The 15,609-nt window shown below is 41.0% G+C and overlaps 1 protein-coding gene across 6 annotated transcripts in view; it reads left to right on the top strand.

Moving 5' to 3' along the window:
* The first annotated feature begins 3,654 nt into the window (after positions 1 to 3,654).
* ZEB2 (zinc finger E-box binding homeobox 2) overlaps positions 3,655 to 15,609 on the top strand; it is a 131,507-nt gene continuing 119,552 nt past the window's right edge. For 3 of the 6 annotated variants that reach the window (XM_077830532.1, XM_077830533.1, XM_077830529.1), the window contains exons 1-2: positions 3,655 to 3,906; positions 6,225 to 6,362. In XM_077830532.1, coding sequence (XP_077686658.1) covers positions 6,290 to 6,362 — 73 coding nt within the window. In that variant the 5' untranslated portion in view covers positions 3,655 to 3,906; positions 6,225 to 6,289. Of the gene's footprint in view, positions 3,907 to 6,035; positions 6,101 to 6,224; positions 6,363 to 15,609 lie in introns of those variants that run through there. The other 3 variants (XM_077830531.1, XM_077830535.1, XM_077830534.1) reach the window with 3 other exon arrangements.

Genomic DNA, 15,609 nt, shown 5'->3' with positions numbered 1-15,609 from the left:
TTAACTGGTAGGGAAGACATCATAATTGCAAAGTTTAAAATAAAGACAGAGATTCTTCATCTGAGGCTGTGTCGAGGGGGCTGATTAATTGCAATCTGCTTTCTACATTTATGAAAGAATGTGAGAGATGCATTGCCAGCACCACCCCCAATAAAGGCAATATCAATAGCCACTGTCATTATTTCCATATCTTAAAGAAGCTGCACGCCCAATATTAGTTCAGTCCAGGGCAGGAAATCATCTCCTGGATTAAGGCTAAATTCCTTCTCAAAAGGATTTAACTGATTGTTACATGTTTATGTCTTGTGGCCAAAATAAAAAAAAATAGCAGCCCCATATGATAAGTGTAAAAGAATGTCTAATAAAGACTCGTATGTTATGCCAATCCTGAGAAGATCAGAGCATTTTATCTCTGTGATCCTTATGTGCTGGGGGTGCTTTAAGAGTTACAGAAACTGTCAGATTGGGCGGTGGAGGAAAGTCTACAAAATTATGACCAGAGATTATTCGACAATACAAAAGTGTTCCCTAAAGCCCATGAATATAGCCTCACGGTCTGTTTTGCCTCTGTGAGTGTGTGTGTGTGTGAGTGTGTGGAGATCGATATAATATGATAAAACATCGACCGTGTGTGTGTGTAGATAGATATAATATGATAAAACATCGATCGCAGCATTATTGCAGGTTAAAGTAGAGCTTCTTTTAATCCATCCACCCACCCTCTCATTTTATAATCTGGAACTTTAGGAATAATATGTAAGGCGTTTGTAATGGGATTAATTTATTTTAAGAACTTGTTTCCATATAGGACATGAGTGACTGGAAATTGGACGACTCAGTAATTGGCATTCACTTTTTTTTTTTTAACATATGCATCTAAATTCAGTTTGACTCTTTAAGGAATTAGCAGAGTGCCCTTGATTTATAGTCAGTGTCTTGTGGATCTGAGAGGATCTAATTCAAATTAATAATACTTTGAATCTGATTTCAGGATATTTGCACTATGCCACATATTTCATTAAGATATTATCACTCTCGTCCGTATTGGTGTATCTCTGTTTCTATCTATCTATAGTTATATCTAGAGATAGATAGATCATACATCCTCCAGCTAAATATTTTTGACATGCAATCAATAGTTATGCCAAAAGTTTTAGCACAACTAACCCAGTTCATCCTAGGAAAGGACAATAGAGCTTTTGCTCTCGCAGGGATAATTACAGAGCTCATTGTTATCAGTTCATCATATATTAATTTAAAACAATTCAATTTAAAAATATAACTGGCAGCTCTTAAGAAACCTGCTCTTTAATATTTATATGAGAGCCTTGCATAAGAGGTACACAGGCAAACTGTTTCATTAGGTCGTTTATACTAGAGTTACCAACGTTTTAAAGACTTTGCTCTTAATTTCGCTTATATACCCGACCTGGTAGAGACTTGACTCGGTGGTTTGAATTGGTACCTGGTCGGGTAGGCTAGTAACGTCCATTTATGGAAAGTTGTCAGATCTTTACTCGGTGAATGACAACAGAGAAGCAGCAGAAAAGCAAACTCAGTGAGCTGAGGATTTTATTTGGAACTCTTAAAAAAAGATTTTGTGGTTGTTGCTCTGAAATCTGCCTACACTAAAGACATCTCACGTTTCTAATAGCAGTCAGTTTATACTCATTAGATGCATTGACACTTACAGCCCCCAGATGTGTCCAAATCTTATACTGTAACCAACTGTTCAATCTTCCCTATTTCCCCAAAAATTGTGTGATCGGGCGATTGCCAGTGCAGTGCATTCAGATTTAATTTTTAAATCGGAGGGTAGCTTTATTAGCAGATAAAAATATTCATCAGATCTCTGAGGAAGCGATGATTTGCAAATGCACGTTTGATTTTTCTTTCTTTGCAATGTTTAATCATCAGAAAGGTGTGCTCTGATCAGGAGCATTTTTGAATGCAATTGCTAGTGACTATTGCTAGCATTACAATTCTTGCTTTAGGCACACATTCAATGCACAGTTCAAGAGCAGTTTATCTTAGCTTAATGTAAGTAAAAGTATAGTGTCGGATCAGTGTACCATTTGTTTCAGTTTACTTCGGGGGGGTGAGAAGTGCAGTAATAGATTTAACTCTGTCAAAGCAAGGAAATTCATACGGAGCCCGCTAATACAGCCCCTTGGGCAGCTCCACGTTTACCTTCAGAAAGATCATCCAAACATGTAGGATTTGAAGTTCATCTTTACATTGAGATTATGTAAAGCCCTTCCAAAGAAGGAACCGTATGTGGGTTCTGTGAGCAGCTGGGCATGAACTGATCAAGTCTCAGAGATTTTTTTTCCCCTTTTCAGATAAACGCCTTTGCTGACCAAATTTGGCTGTCTTTAGTTACTTCTATATTAGTTTCCAATTATGTGCTGTGCAAACCAGCTTTTTGATAAACAAAACAGCAGAGCATTGGTTAAGAACACTTAAACTTCAAAAAAAAAACATCCCCCTGGGAAGTGGGCTCTGAATTGGTTAATAATGTGCAGTACTTGCTAAATTGCTGACTTCCAGATGTGGAAAATATCTTTCTTGTTTAGGACCTACGTACCCTGATTGGATTACGACAGAAGCGTCACATTGGAAGGCTTTTGAGTGATGATTTAATTAACCATACAGTAGAAAGCTGTATTTGCCAGGAAACCCCTTCCAGATTTGCATAACCAATCCCTTCAGTGCAAAGGTGGAGTCTGTTTTAATATTATTATTATTATTATTATTATTATTATTTATTTTATTTTCCTATTTTAAAAACTGGTAAACTTGTTATCCCCACAAGTTCAGTACCACTCAGTCACTCTAGCTAGCTAGCTCCTTCCCTCCCCACCCCCAAGGGAAGAGAGACAGAAAAAGAGCCATTTCACCCCATGATCCATATCTGAGAACAAAACAGAAAGAATGTCAAATCTCACTTTTTTCTACAGCTATAACAAACAATTCAAATAAGATGGTTGAACGTCGAAACAACAACAACAAAATGATCAGAAGTCAACTAGGTGCCTTTTTTTCCAGTTCAAATACAGCGTTTGGTTTCTACCCAAAATTTTGAGCTATGGTTTGCTCATCTGAAAGAAGGGGTGGAGGGGGGGACTGAGAAGGAGAAAGAGACTTTCCTGCTAGAAACCATGCTGAAAAAGCTACCCAAGTGAACGTGCCTGCAGAATCTGGCCATTAGAGCTATCTCTATAAAAAGAAGTAGGGATCTTGATTGAAAGACACAGGATCGCTCCCTTTAACTTTCAGCTCCTTTGAGTTATCCAGTTCTGTGAATGGTGTTCACCGTTTTCCGCCTTGTATCCAGTAGGATTTAGTGAAGAGGATAATGATGCCAAAGACTTGATGGTTGCGGGGGGGGGGGGGGAGGAGGGAGGAAAGGGAGCGAGGGTCGGAGAGAGGGAGGAGGGAGACAGAGCGGGAGGGAGGTGGAATTTCATTTCTTCCACTAAAGCGTTTGCGGAGACTTCAAGGTATAATCTATCCCAGATCCTTTCCCAGAGAGAAACTTGGCGATCACGTTTCCACATGATGCTCACGTTTGGTGCTCTTCAATTATCCCTCCCCACAAAGATAGGTGGCGTGTGTTTCAGGGTCTCTCCTCTCTCTCCTACAGAAAAGAAAAAGAAAAAAATGTCATTAGAAGAGGCGTAACACGTCAGTCCGTCCCCAGGTTTGTGTTTCCTGGAGTGGCAGAAAGAGATCAGTCCTAACCTGCCCAGCAGGAATAACGGTCCTTCCGACAACTCTTTGCAAGGCTTTTTACAAATTCTGCAGGAGCTGCATCTCCCTTCACCTTTTCTCCTCCACTTCGCGGCTTCTTCATGCTTTTTCTTCTCACCATTTCTGGCCAAAACTACAAACAACACTTCGCAGGTAGGTTCTGAATTTAAACAGTTCTTTCTTTCTTGTCTTTCCCCCCCTTCCCCCTGCACCGTCTCATTTTCCCCCCGTTTCTTTTCTTTTTTTTATTTCGAGTGTGGTGGCTTATTCAGCTTGTTTATAGTTGGGGAATCTCATTTTGAACTGAAATGTAAAGTCACTTGGCACCAGTTTCAGGAGGGGTTGGTTCTTTTATGGCGAACCGTTCTCTGCTGTTATCCCCCCCGCCCCCCCCAGTACCTGTCCAGACAGGTAGTAAAGGTGTCTTTTACAAATATGACAGTAAAAGTTTTAGTGCACAGAAAAGAATTCATTCTTTCAAACAACCTCACTGCTCTTTTATTTTAAGATTCACATAGGATCATCTTAAAGTTTGCATGTACCTGTTAGTGATTTGCACGCACGGTGCATGCACAGGGAGCACGGTTGGACAATATTTTAGCTCCAGCCTGCTTTAGAAGTCCCAGCAAAGATGTGTTTCCCCAAACAGAAAGTTTGCTGTTTTGTCTGCCTAGTCGGTTTCATTTCTTTATTTTATTTTGTGAGGCTGGATGAAGTAACACCTCAGGTTCTGGGATCCCAAAGAAAGAAGTGAAAGTAGTGACTGGAACTTAAAAGTCGTTTACAAAAAATAGTCAATCCAGCTAGGAAGAAAACCGTCCTCAAGAACCCAAGATTGAAAATTATTGGCAACTTTTCTTGTTAATGCTAAGGAGCAGAGCAGATATTGAAATACATTTAAAACAATTCGCCATTGGTCGTTTTGCATTATTACTCCAATTGTCGAAGAAAGCTCACAGGTCCGGGCTTTTATGAATTTGTTTATCTCCTACCTACTTTCATATATCTTGTGCTTGATCTGTAATGATGATGTAGAGATTACAAAATGCAGAGCAAGAAATAACTAGCAAATATAAAGTTTTTGTACGTATTCGCTCAATCTCTCCCTCTCCCACACACATGCATCCATGTCCATAAAACTACCAGTTTACTTTCTCAACATGGATTCATTTGCTGTAGTCTGTGAGTAAACATACTGACCTTGTACAGACAATCTGCATATTCACATACACTTACCTGCACATAGATTTTTAAAGCAACCCTGTTTTATCATCAAAAGCCTAAGAAAGGCGAGTTCAGAGCCAATAAGACACAAGAGCAGCATACTTAACTGATCCATCCTGATGTAAATCTTTACTAAAGTTAAAATGGAAAAATCAAAACTAAATCCACTTTGTTACAAAATGTGTGGAGACAGGTCATCAATTTCTCGGTTTTGTGTAAAGCTTTACAGCTTAGGAGTAGACAATAGATGCTGAGGCTAGGGTGGATTTTGTTCAGAAGAGCAAGGGTTAATTGCCCTTGTTTTACAGTTTGCATCTGTTACATCTTTTATAGCCCCCTGTTTAAACTAATCCTCAAGTCAAAGCATCTTTAAAGCTACAGCATCTTCTCCAAGATAGACTCAGTTTCAGGAGCCTTATATCAAGCAAACCAAGTGCTTCCCCACTCCAGTTTTGACAGATTCAGTCTCAAATAAAGCCTGCATGTGTAGACAGATATAGGTACGAAAGTTTACAAGTCGAAAAGGATATGATCATTTAGAAAGCCTGAAAACACTGACAGCAGTAGTTTTGATTTCTGTTTCTTTTCTCAGGCGGGGGGGGGGGGCGGAAGACAGTCTGAAGCTTTGTTTAATGGGCAGGGGGAAACCCTACAATGAATATTGTCAAACTGACTAAAAAGATGACAGAGGTTTATAATACACTTCTCATTGTTGGGGCGGGGGGGGGTAGAAGTGAGGTCTCAATCCTGCGCCTTACCCCACAGGGGAGGGGGGGGGGAGAGAGAGAGAGAGAGAGCTATGTTTCTCTGTTGCTCTCAGCTTGCCGAAGTGCGCTAACAAAAATACAAATAAAGATAAAGATAACATATCATGGGAGAACAAGTTGCAATGTCAGTCTAAAGTACTTTTAGGAGGAAATGGTCCGCCTAGCATTGAGTCAAACAGCCTACTGTACGAGCCTGTGCATTCCCTCATACGGTCATGAGTTATGACTCATTTTGAAGATGTAATTCTTGTCTCTCTGATCTCCTTTGCTGTGCAATACAAAAAAAAAATTAAAAACCTGGCCGGCTGGGAAGGAAGGGGATCAATTTAATCTTTGCTCCGACCTCCCCCAGCACGGCAAGTCTTTGTGTGTGTGTGGATGGGTTCCTTTTTGGGGGAATATTTGGGTTCCCTTTGGCGCCCTGCATTTAAATGGGATATACCAATGCCCACATTGTTGCTGTGTTTGGTTGTTACATAGAGTCTGCGTGCTGCTGAATCAGGGAGTCGAGTCCATGCGAACTGCCATCTGATCCACTCTTATCAATGAAGCAGCAGATCATGGCGGATGGCCCCAGGTGTAAGAGGCGAAAACAAGCCAATCCAAGAAGGAAAAACGGTAAGAAAACCCTGAATCAAACTTTTCCTTTCGACTCCACCAGAGAGATAGAGGGGGAGAGGGAGAAAAAAACCACCCAGCAGCAACCGCAGCAGCCCGGGGTTTGCTGGCGATCGCTTTCTATGTGGCGGACGAGAGATCCGCCTGTTGTATATTTCTGGAGGGGAGAGAGAGTTCAAGGGAGTCCCAGGGAAAGTGAGCGTCAAAGAAGCCGGAGGATCCCAGCCCTTTCCCCCGGGCGCAGTCCCAGTCTAACCGAGCGCTCCTTATCCGCCCCCCACCCCCACCCCCCAGACACCTTTGGAGAAGTCCGATCAAGTGGGCAGAGTCCCAGGTCTGGGGCTTCTGTAGTTTGAGTTCTGCAGAATCACTGGGCGGTTTGGAAAGAAAAGCCAGAGACTGAGCGAGAGCCCCATGCAGACTGTGTGGCTGAGAAAGGCTGAAAGTTTCTTGCCTGGGTCCCTGCTCTATCTAACGGTCCTGGGCTCTGTGTCTCTTGCGCCTGGCTAATCACCCCCCCCACCCCCACCCCCCCAGGACCCGCTGGATTCTCTCTCTCTCTCTCTGTCTCCTGCTTTTTTTCCCCTCTGACCGCTGCCTGCAGTCTCAGAATTACCTCCCAGACATGTAAGTCTCACACAGACCCAAGCCACTTTCCGGCCAGTTTTCATGTTGGCAGAACCAGCTAAGCCATGGACTCTAGTGTCAGGGGAAGGGAGAGACGAGAGGGGGCGGAGAGGTATTTCCAATAGTTCCATGGGGGGGGGGGGGGAACCACGGAAAAACCATATTCCCTGGGAAAAAGACACCGTGAGAATCCTAAGCCACATTGGCAGGGAGTTATTTACTTTTTTAAAAATTGTGATAGACTCGAAAATGAAACTTCCTTCTCCTTAATCATTAAGAAAACAGAATGAGTTTGCTGCCCCATTGCCCATAGTTACCCTCTCCCCTGGTCTCTGCAGGCGACTGAGAGCTTGGGTTCAATGGGACGGGGTGTTCTGGTCTGATCTCACATTTGGCAGCTCTTCGCTGGTGTGGGTCTCTGTCCCTCCCTAGTTTCTTCCTTTCTTCGTTGGTTTGGAAGTCTGCCCCCCTCCCCCAGCCACCCTGGTGCCCCCGAATGGACATCTCAGCCCCACTTTCAACAACTTTCCTCTAGAGATCAGGAGGAATGAAGATATTTGTGTGAACCTGAACCCATTTGCTTATAGCTGAGCTACTTCATTTAAGTGGAGAGGTGGAGTGGGGGTGGAAGGAGAAAAACACAAAGACAAGAGAATGTTGATTAGAAACAAATGATCCTTTCTCTCGCCCCCCCCCCCACCCCCTTCCCACTCTCTAGGTTGCGCGAGTGTGTGTGTGTGTGTGTGTGTGTGTGTGTGTCTTTTTCTTGTTGTGGTGGAGGTGTCGAGCCATATGGGGGAGTGATAGAGGAATTTTAGTCAGAAACTGTTCTTTATGTTACCCTTTGTGTTGTCTTTGATCTATTTGCTTGGCTTAGTATTACAAAAAAACCCAACTAAAATAATATATTCCGAGCAGCTTCCCAATGATCCGTTCCTTGTTATCTTTTTTTTTAAGTCTCTCTCTCCCCCTCTCCCTCCCCCCTACACACACCCCGCCTTTACTCCTGTGTCTGTCATTATTTAAGGTGGTCCTCACATAGGAGACCTCCCCTTCCCCTCATCTCTGGGTAATTTAGTAGACATTAAAATTACACGTAATGTTTCCCTCTCCTCTCTTGTGTTTCTTCTGTTCTTTTTATTAAATGTTGGTTATTGATTTTCTAAAATCAATGTCTGTTGTGGGGTTTTTTTCCCCTTACAAGTATCTAAAGCACGTTGCTGATCAACTGGATAACAAAAGCTTTGTGTCAAGTAGCCTTTTTTCTTATGTTAAACAGTCATTTTTGAGAGGAAAGAGAATGAGATTTAAAGCAAGGCATCCAGAAGTGCTCTTTTGCACTAAAGAATATTCTGTTTGTTGTTTTAGCCTTCTTATTTTATCCTTCTTGGTTCTCGTCATACAAGATTATTAGTTTAGCGTATTAAACCCCATCACATGTTCTGTGATGAGTGTGTGTACCAATGTGTTTCATGTTTTCGCAAAACAATTTGATCAGCAAAAATGTACAAACGATTTCCTAAAAGCTATATGATTATGTATGTGGGAGAGCTAATGAATGTAATGTGTACACCCAGTTATTGCACACAAGTCTTTAGTAACACATATGGACCGGAATGGCATATATTCCGTTGCTCCATTGAAATTGTTTTTTCGTGGGGTGCAATGACTTAAGAAAGCCAGGAGAGTTGGGAGGAGAAAGTTTAATTGCGATTGTTAAGGTAACCGATCCTGCAAACTTCATTTAAAGTGTGTGCATTGGTTGCACGAAGGTCTAACTTCTCCCTTCCCTGTCTTGCTCCAACCAGTGCATTTTTATTTTATTTTATTTTATTCCTTTTTTTCCCCATGTTTTTTTTTTTCTTTGTGTTCCATAATCTGCTTCTTTCATTCATTTCTGAGTCAGAAATGTTCTGGTTTTGAGAAGAAGGTAGACTTCTTTTCTTTTCTTTTTCTTTTCTTTTTTCTTTTTTTTTTTTCCCCCTTTCCATTTTCTCTCTCGACAAGCACGTAGCCAATGCCTTTTCCTTTGGGGATTGCCCAGGATTTATCTGAACTGAGTGGATTTTTCTTCTCTTCTGGATTCATGGAAAAGATGTCACTTCTGAGCTTGTGTCTTTGCTGATAACACTAACTATGATGATGCTTATCGAAATCATATAGAAATTCCTTGGAAAGGCAATAGCATTACACGTTTTAAAAGCTGCAAAAATAGATGGGCATCAAGGAAACTAGAGTGATATAAATGTAACCAAATAGAAATGATAGAGGGGATCAAAATAGAAGAAGCCAAGTAGTACCTAAATGTGTTATATGCTCTGTGTGGGGGTGGGTGTAAGGATGGTCAGGACTCAGGATTAGAAAACGATGCTGGATAAAATTCCTACAAAGCTAAATAGGGTAGAAAAAAAAAGCTCAGGATTTTACAAGAGAACGGGATTGATCAGAGCTGGAGAAGAGAGTGATGCAGTAGGGCAGTGTCAGGGAAACGTGCGTGTGTGTATGTGTGTGTAGGGGGTGGGAGAGGTCATATTAAAATAAATGGTAATGGGGGGAACCATCCCCAGGAAAAAAATGTTCGAGAGAAAAGTCTAAAGAGAGAGGAAGAGGAGTAAGGGGATGGAAGGTGGGGAAATCAGAGGAGCTCGCAGCCCAGGAATGTGTGTCGGTTTCAGGAAAGTTCAGTCAGATGATTTCCAGTCGCCTGACTCACTTTGTAACACTTTCACTGAAGGAGAGAAAACCCAAAGCCCCCTTCTTTTTCTCCCCACTCTGCACTTCCTCCCCACGGTGAGAGTGATCGCTCTCAGACTGATAGCCAAGCTGCTGGAATCGTCGCAGCAGCGACGTTTGAAACTTACAAAGTTTGGCGTTTGCTGTTGGTGTTGCCCCTGTTTGTAGCTGGAGCGGTCTCACTGAAGATGCTGCCTCATTCTCTTTTCCTGCTGCAGGCAGAGCCTTAGAAATAAGAGGAAGGGGACTGATTTTTCATCACTCCCTCTTTCGCCTTCTCAGGGAGAGATGACTAGGTACAAAGACGCTTTCCTTAAAACAAATCTCTCTGGCATGGCATGAATTGGGACTTGAGTTGTCCCCTTTAAAAGCAAAAATCTTTGGGGGGAGAAAGAGGAGAAAAGAAAAGTTGTGTCTAATTTTCTCCAAAGTTTCAGTATGCATCTCTCTCTGATTTCTTTGCCATCTCGCTTCCAGCTGTAAAGAAGAGGGAGAACGTTCAGTGCTTTGAAGGCATCTGATCCGAAAGGGAATACAGACCAAACAGGCAGACACAATTATTCCCTTTAAGAACGTTAACCAAAAAGACATCCACCCACCTAAATGCATCCGATGAAGTGAGCTGTAGCTCACGAAAGCTTATGCTCAAATAAATTCGTTAGTCTCTAAGGTGCCACAAGTCCTCCTTTTCTTTTTGTGAATACAGACTAACACGGCTGCTACTCTGAAACCCACCTCTTTCTAGAGATGATGGGGAAGAGGGAAAATTCGAATTAACTTCACCCTTTAAAAAGAAAAAAAATCTAGCTAGAATCTCTAGGTAATGAGAAGTGGTGTTTGTTTTCCCTGATGGGTGAAGTTTGGAAATAACTAGAGTCTCAGATACAAGGGTGCTCCCTAGTAAATTTCAGGTGGTACAAGTTATAGCGGTCAACTAGGAACGTTCCTATTCCTAGTTATCTTTACAAGTGTGAAAATCCGTTGCAAGTAGATTACTTTTGAAGTTGACGAGCTCATTGGGAGAATATTTTACTACTTCAAAAGGTACCTGGATATAGGTTTATTTAAAAAATATTATTTACTAAATGCAAGTGACCAAGATGTAATGAATATCTGAGTATATCTCGCTATACAGATTAAGTTTTGATATGGAACAGAGGAGGCTGTTATCTGAGCTATTGATTTTATTTTGAGTTTGGGGGAAAAACGAGTTTGAATATTGTTGAATGCCACTGTTGAATAGCATATGTCATTTCCAGTAATTCTTACTGTTACTGGTTTTGCCACTAGCCTCTTTAGCTATTGCACGTGATCTACAGATAAACTTTTTAAAAAATTGTGTCAAATAAAATGAAATAGATTAAAGAATTAATGACCATAACATCAATATTTTTTTAAAAAAGGAACAGCATTGAAAGCTAATTGTTAAATAAATATATACGGTTAACTGTCCAAGGTAAATAAAATATATTGAAGATTGAGAAACAAGCTATAAAACCACACTGAGAATATTCCCTAAGAAAACTGTGTCAACCCTTAAAGTGGAAAGAAGAGTGTTGATTCTTTTACAGCAGCAGTACTTTCATTCCAAGAAATAGGAAATTCTTCGCCTCACGACAGTTTTTGGCATCTGCATGATCCCAATGCTTTTAAGGTGCATTTTCTCCTCTGAGAAAGAGAACTCTTTGTCCGTTTTTACCAAGACCACGGCTTCCCAAGGTAGACACTATTTTGTGCCTGTCACATAGAAGGGGAGTGCAGGTTTGCAGTGCTCACAGACAATTGATTGTCTGCCCTAATGTGTTTCATTTACATGTTTATAACGTCAATAGTGCTGGGGTGTCCACTGTACCATTCATTCCAGCATTCCCACAAGGGTGCAATTGTCTGAATAGCCAAGTCAGACACCTTTTTGATTGCTCTTTAGTTGTCTTTTTAGAATATAGAGAAAAAGGAGAGAAATCTGGGATGCAGAAACACTAGTTGAAAATATTTCAGAATTAAATGTCACTATTAAAGCAGATGTTAACATTAGGCAAATTATATATTTTAACTAAGATTCTAAAGGTGTACAAAATTCAAAACAGAGAGGATGGTTATTGAAACACGACTAAATCTAGTTCTGTTGCTTATTTTTTAGTCTTTTTTACATGATTTGTGATTTTCATTTTGCTTTCAGCCTCTGTAAAAGCAGCCACCTCTTAACTCTTTGTATGCTTTACTGAAATTTGTGATTCCCCCCCCCATATATTTACATATCTCTGTTTATGCCAACAGTGTCAGCTAACCACTTGGAAAATCTATTGAAAGAATATTTAGGCTGTGGGAAGTATAAACTTAAAAAAGTAAGATCCAAATATTTCTTCATCAAGCATTTTTAATGAAAAATATTATGATGATTAGACTTTCCTTGAAGCATTTTTAACTTAAATAGCTGTGTACCAACTTCCTATGTCTTTGGTTACAGTCTTCTCATGCTGTAAGCTCTGAGCAGAGTGTTCCTAGGAGTTCCAAAGTCAATAAAAGATTACTTTTTAAGGTGTGCTGTTCTGTTTTTATATGCCACACTGTCTTTACCATTTAAGTTGCTTCTGAAGGAGGCGAGAAGTGATTGCATATGTCTACAATTTCATGTATGAATAAATAAACCTCATATCTTATTGAATCAGATAAATTATATGTGTAATATAGCCACATATAGTACATATGGATGCACCTAGGAAATAAAGGTTTCCTATTTCAGATATGGTCCCTTTCCCCCTAAAAATTTTGATCCCAATTGCTACAGTTAACCTATTTAGGTCATGGTCCATAAGGGAAGATAAGCCTAACTCCTGTGGCATCTAATCGCCAGGGGGGACAAAACTTTTTATAATTTTGTTGCAATTAAACATTCTCTCTCTCTCTCTCTCTCTCTCTCTCTCTCTCTCTCTCTCTCTTTGGGGGGGGGAGAGGGGATTGTTTGTAGAAAGATTTTTTTCTCCCTAACAGGGAAGACACACACAGTAGATGCACCGTTAGCTGAACCCCTGACACGGCGGTCTTTTGAATGCCTTAGGTATGATTTCACTTTCGCTCACATCAATGCTGACCTGAATGCCTTTCATATCTGATCCGCTGTGTCTCTCCCAGTAAACATCCCCTGAGGGGAGAACAAAGAAAGGAGCTCTTCTTCTTCTTAATCACAATTCAGCCCATTCACCGCCGGCAGGCTACATTTGCATTCTGCAACAGAAAGCCAAGATGAAAAGAAAAAAAAAAGAGAGTGAGAAGAGGGGGGAAAAAGCAGAAGGGTGGAGGCTGAGTAAAATAACTTAGGTGTTTGTAGCTGTTTGTTGGGCTTCCCCTAGTTACAAGCCTTATATAGATCCTGCTCTACCCAGCCTTGGCTCTTCTGACAGGCAGATAGTGTTACAAGATGGCATGCCTGTGCTATTCATGGCCACTCGCACTAACACTTGAGGTAAAAAGTGTCAGAGAGGGATCAAATTCTACTCGGAGAAGTCTGTTATAGTTAGGGTCAGGTGTGTGTACTCTCGGCTCTTGACTGCTGCCTATTATTTTGTTTTAATTACTATTATTGTTTACTCGCCATGACCTTGGGGAGTGGAGGTGAGGGAAATGTGGTCCACGCAGATGAAAAGATAGCAGCGAAAGAATTGTCCTTTGGACAACAAATATTTTTTAGTGGTAGGATGAGTTGGGCTGGCGTGTTTCTTTCCCTCCAGTGACACGACAGGAGAAAAGGGGCAACTCTTTGGGAAGGAAAAAGCTTCCCCGCTTTTGAGGCTGGCAATATGTCACATTTGCTGGCTAGAGGAAAAGAATAACAACCCCAAAACAAACAAACAACCTCCCCACCCCGACAACATCACAGAACTGTAAAGGGGGAAATGTTACATTTGTGTAAGTTTCGTTAGCCAAGTTTTCTCGTTTATTGCATTCACAGCCACCTCCATATTTTTCCCCCCAGATTTCTTGTCTGTTTGTTTTCCAGAAGCCACTCTGCGTTTCTTAGTTAGAGACAATAAGACAGTATGAAAATTTTGTTGAGGTTTTGGTTATATTCACTTTTTCTCACCAAGAGAAGGTTTATTTATAACTGGATCCTGCTTACTGAGAAGTATTTTAGCCCTTTCAGGCAGACCTGTCAAAATTTCCTGTGTTGTTTGCCTCCATTTGCAACACGTAAAAAGTAATATGCAGTTGTTTGTGTTAGAATAACCAAGGTAGTGCAGAAATCTTAAGTGACAAGTTTTCAGCTATACTATCTCCCGCCTACCAAACTGTCATTTTTCAGAAACCGCTTTTTAAGATACTAACAGGTTTTTTTTCCCCAATCAGCAAATAGATTAAATGTGCTAAAGCAACTTTGAGAGAGAAGAGCAGTTTGAACAATAAGAAGCGGGGAGGGATGTTTTATTTTCCTTTTTACTACTATGGCAGATTTCACTCCTAAGAAGCACACTAACCGAGATGTTACCAGTTGAACAGAAGCATGTGACACAGATTCCGGATTTTTTCCCAGAAGATTTACAGAATTTACAAAAAGAGATTATCTCTACACCTTCCACCCCCCCCGCCTACCCCCATGACCCAAGCAATGGAGGATTTAGGCAGATTTACTTCAGTAAACACCTTTGGATACTTGGGGGAAAGTAGGAGTCTGTTTGCAAAAGGAGGCTTTTGTTAAGTGAGGTGCTGGGATAATGCTTTACCAGGCAGCTGTGATATTAACCTACCCAGTAACGCTGGAAAACTGTTTAACTCTTTGTGTGCTATACACTTGCACTCATCAGATAAGACTCGTGTTCCCAGGGGGACTTTCTTTGGAAGTTCCAAGTTATGATTGTTCATATAGCGGTTTGCATAACAGAGAGAAAGGAATGAAAGCCTGACATTTTTGAGACCATTGAGGCTAGTCAACCAACAACATAGTTGTCTCATTTATAACTGAATCATTTGGACTGAGCTGTGGCTCCAATCAGGTTTATGAATGGCGACAGTTATACCAAATGAACCTGAAAACAAAATCCTTAGCGCATATTGAGGATTAAAAAAAAAAGTTTGTTAAACTTAAAAAAAAAACAGTTGGAAAACTTTCAGGCACTCATAGTAAATCTTTAAGGTGATTTAGATTAATTTAGGAATCTGTCTTGAACAGTAAAATAGTCTTTTCTAAAAAAAAAAAAAAGACACTGTAGACTTGCAAACCTGTAAGGGTTGAGGTCTGATAGCCATATTATCTCTGTTCCCATCTTTGAGGAAACCTGCAAGGTTTTCAAAGCATATAATCATTTGAAACTACACTTTCACCTTGTAAGGCTGCCCCATTTCATTGCCCTACCGCGGTACCCCACTTATGCGGGGAAGGCGTTAATAATGGGTTATTTTTTGCTGGGCATAAGAATAACTTTTCAGGTGTTGCTTTTTTAGTTCAAATAAGATTGCCTTATTTAGTTTTCAAAAAGTGTAGGTGTCAATGTTAGAGCAGCCACAAATGTGTGAGAAAGCAAAGGGTATGAGACATGACAGAATTAAAGGTGTTTGCTATGTTGTTACCCGTGTGTCAAGCTGCAAGCTCCCTTTGTCATAGCCTGCTGGTGATTTGGTAGTGCAGATCCACATCCTGTCTAGGTGATACAGCAATTTTTAGCTGTGGGTTTTGATGTGCATGTGCGCTCATTGCTTCTGCAGCCTTCCTCCCAAATTCCATTAAAACACCTCAGTCTAACACGCACACATCACTACCTCCAGCCTTATAGAAGGGCACTGTGCACTCACATCCCAGGGCAGCAGCGTTACAGTATCTGGCATGGCGTGCAGCTTGGCAGCGATGTCATCTGCCAAATCATCCCATAATTACGTTTTATGTTATTTGTATGAA

This window comes from Eretmochelys imbricata, chromosome 11 (genome assembly GCF_965152235.1).
Source record: "Eretmochelys imbricata isolate rEreImb1 chromosome 11, rEreImb1.hap1, whole genome shotgun sequence".
NCBI lineage: Eukaryota > Metazoa > Chordata > Testudines > Cheloniidae > Eretmochelys > Eretmochelys imbricata.
The sequence above is the reverse complement of the archived record's forward strand: the minus strand, read 5'-3'. Positions and strand labels throughout refer to the sequence as shown.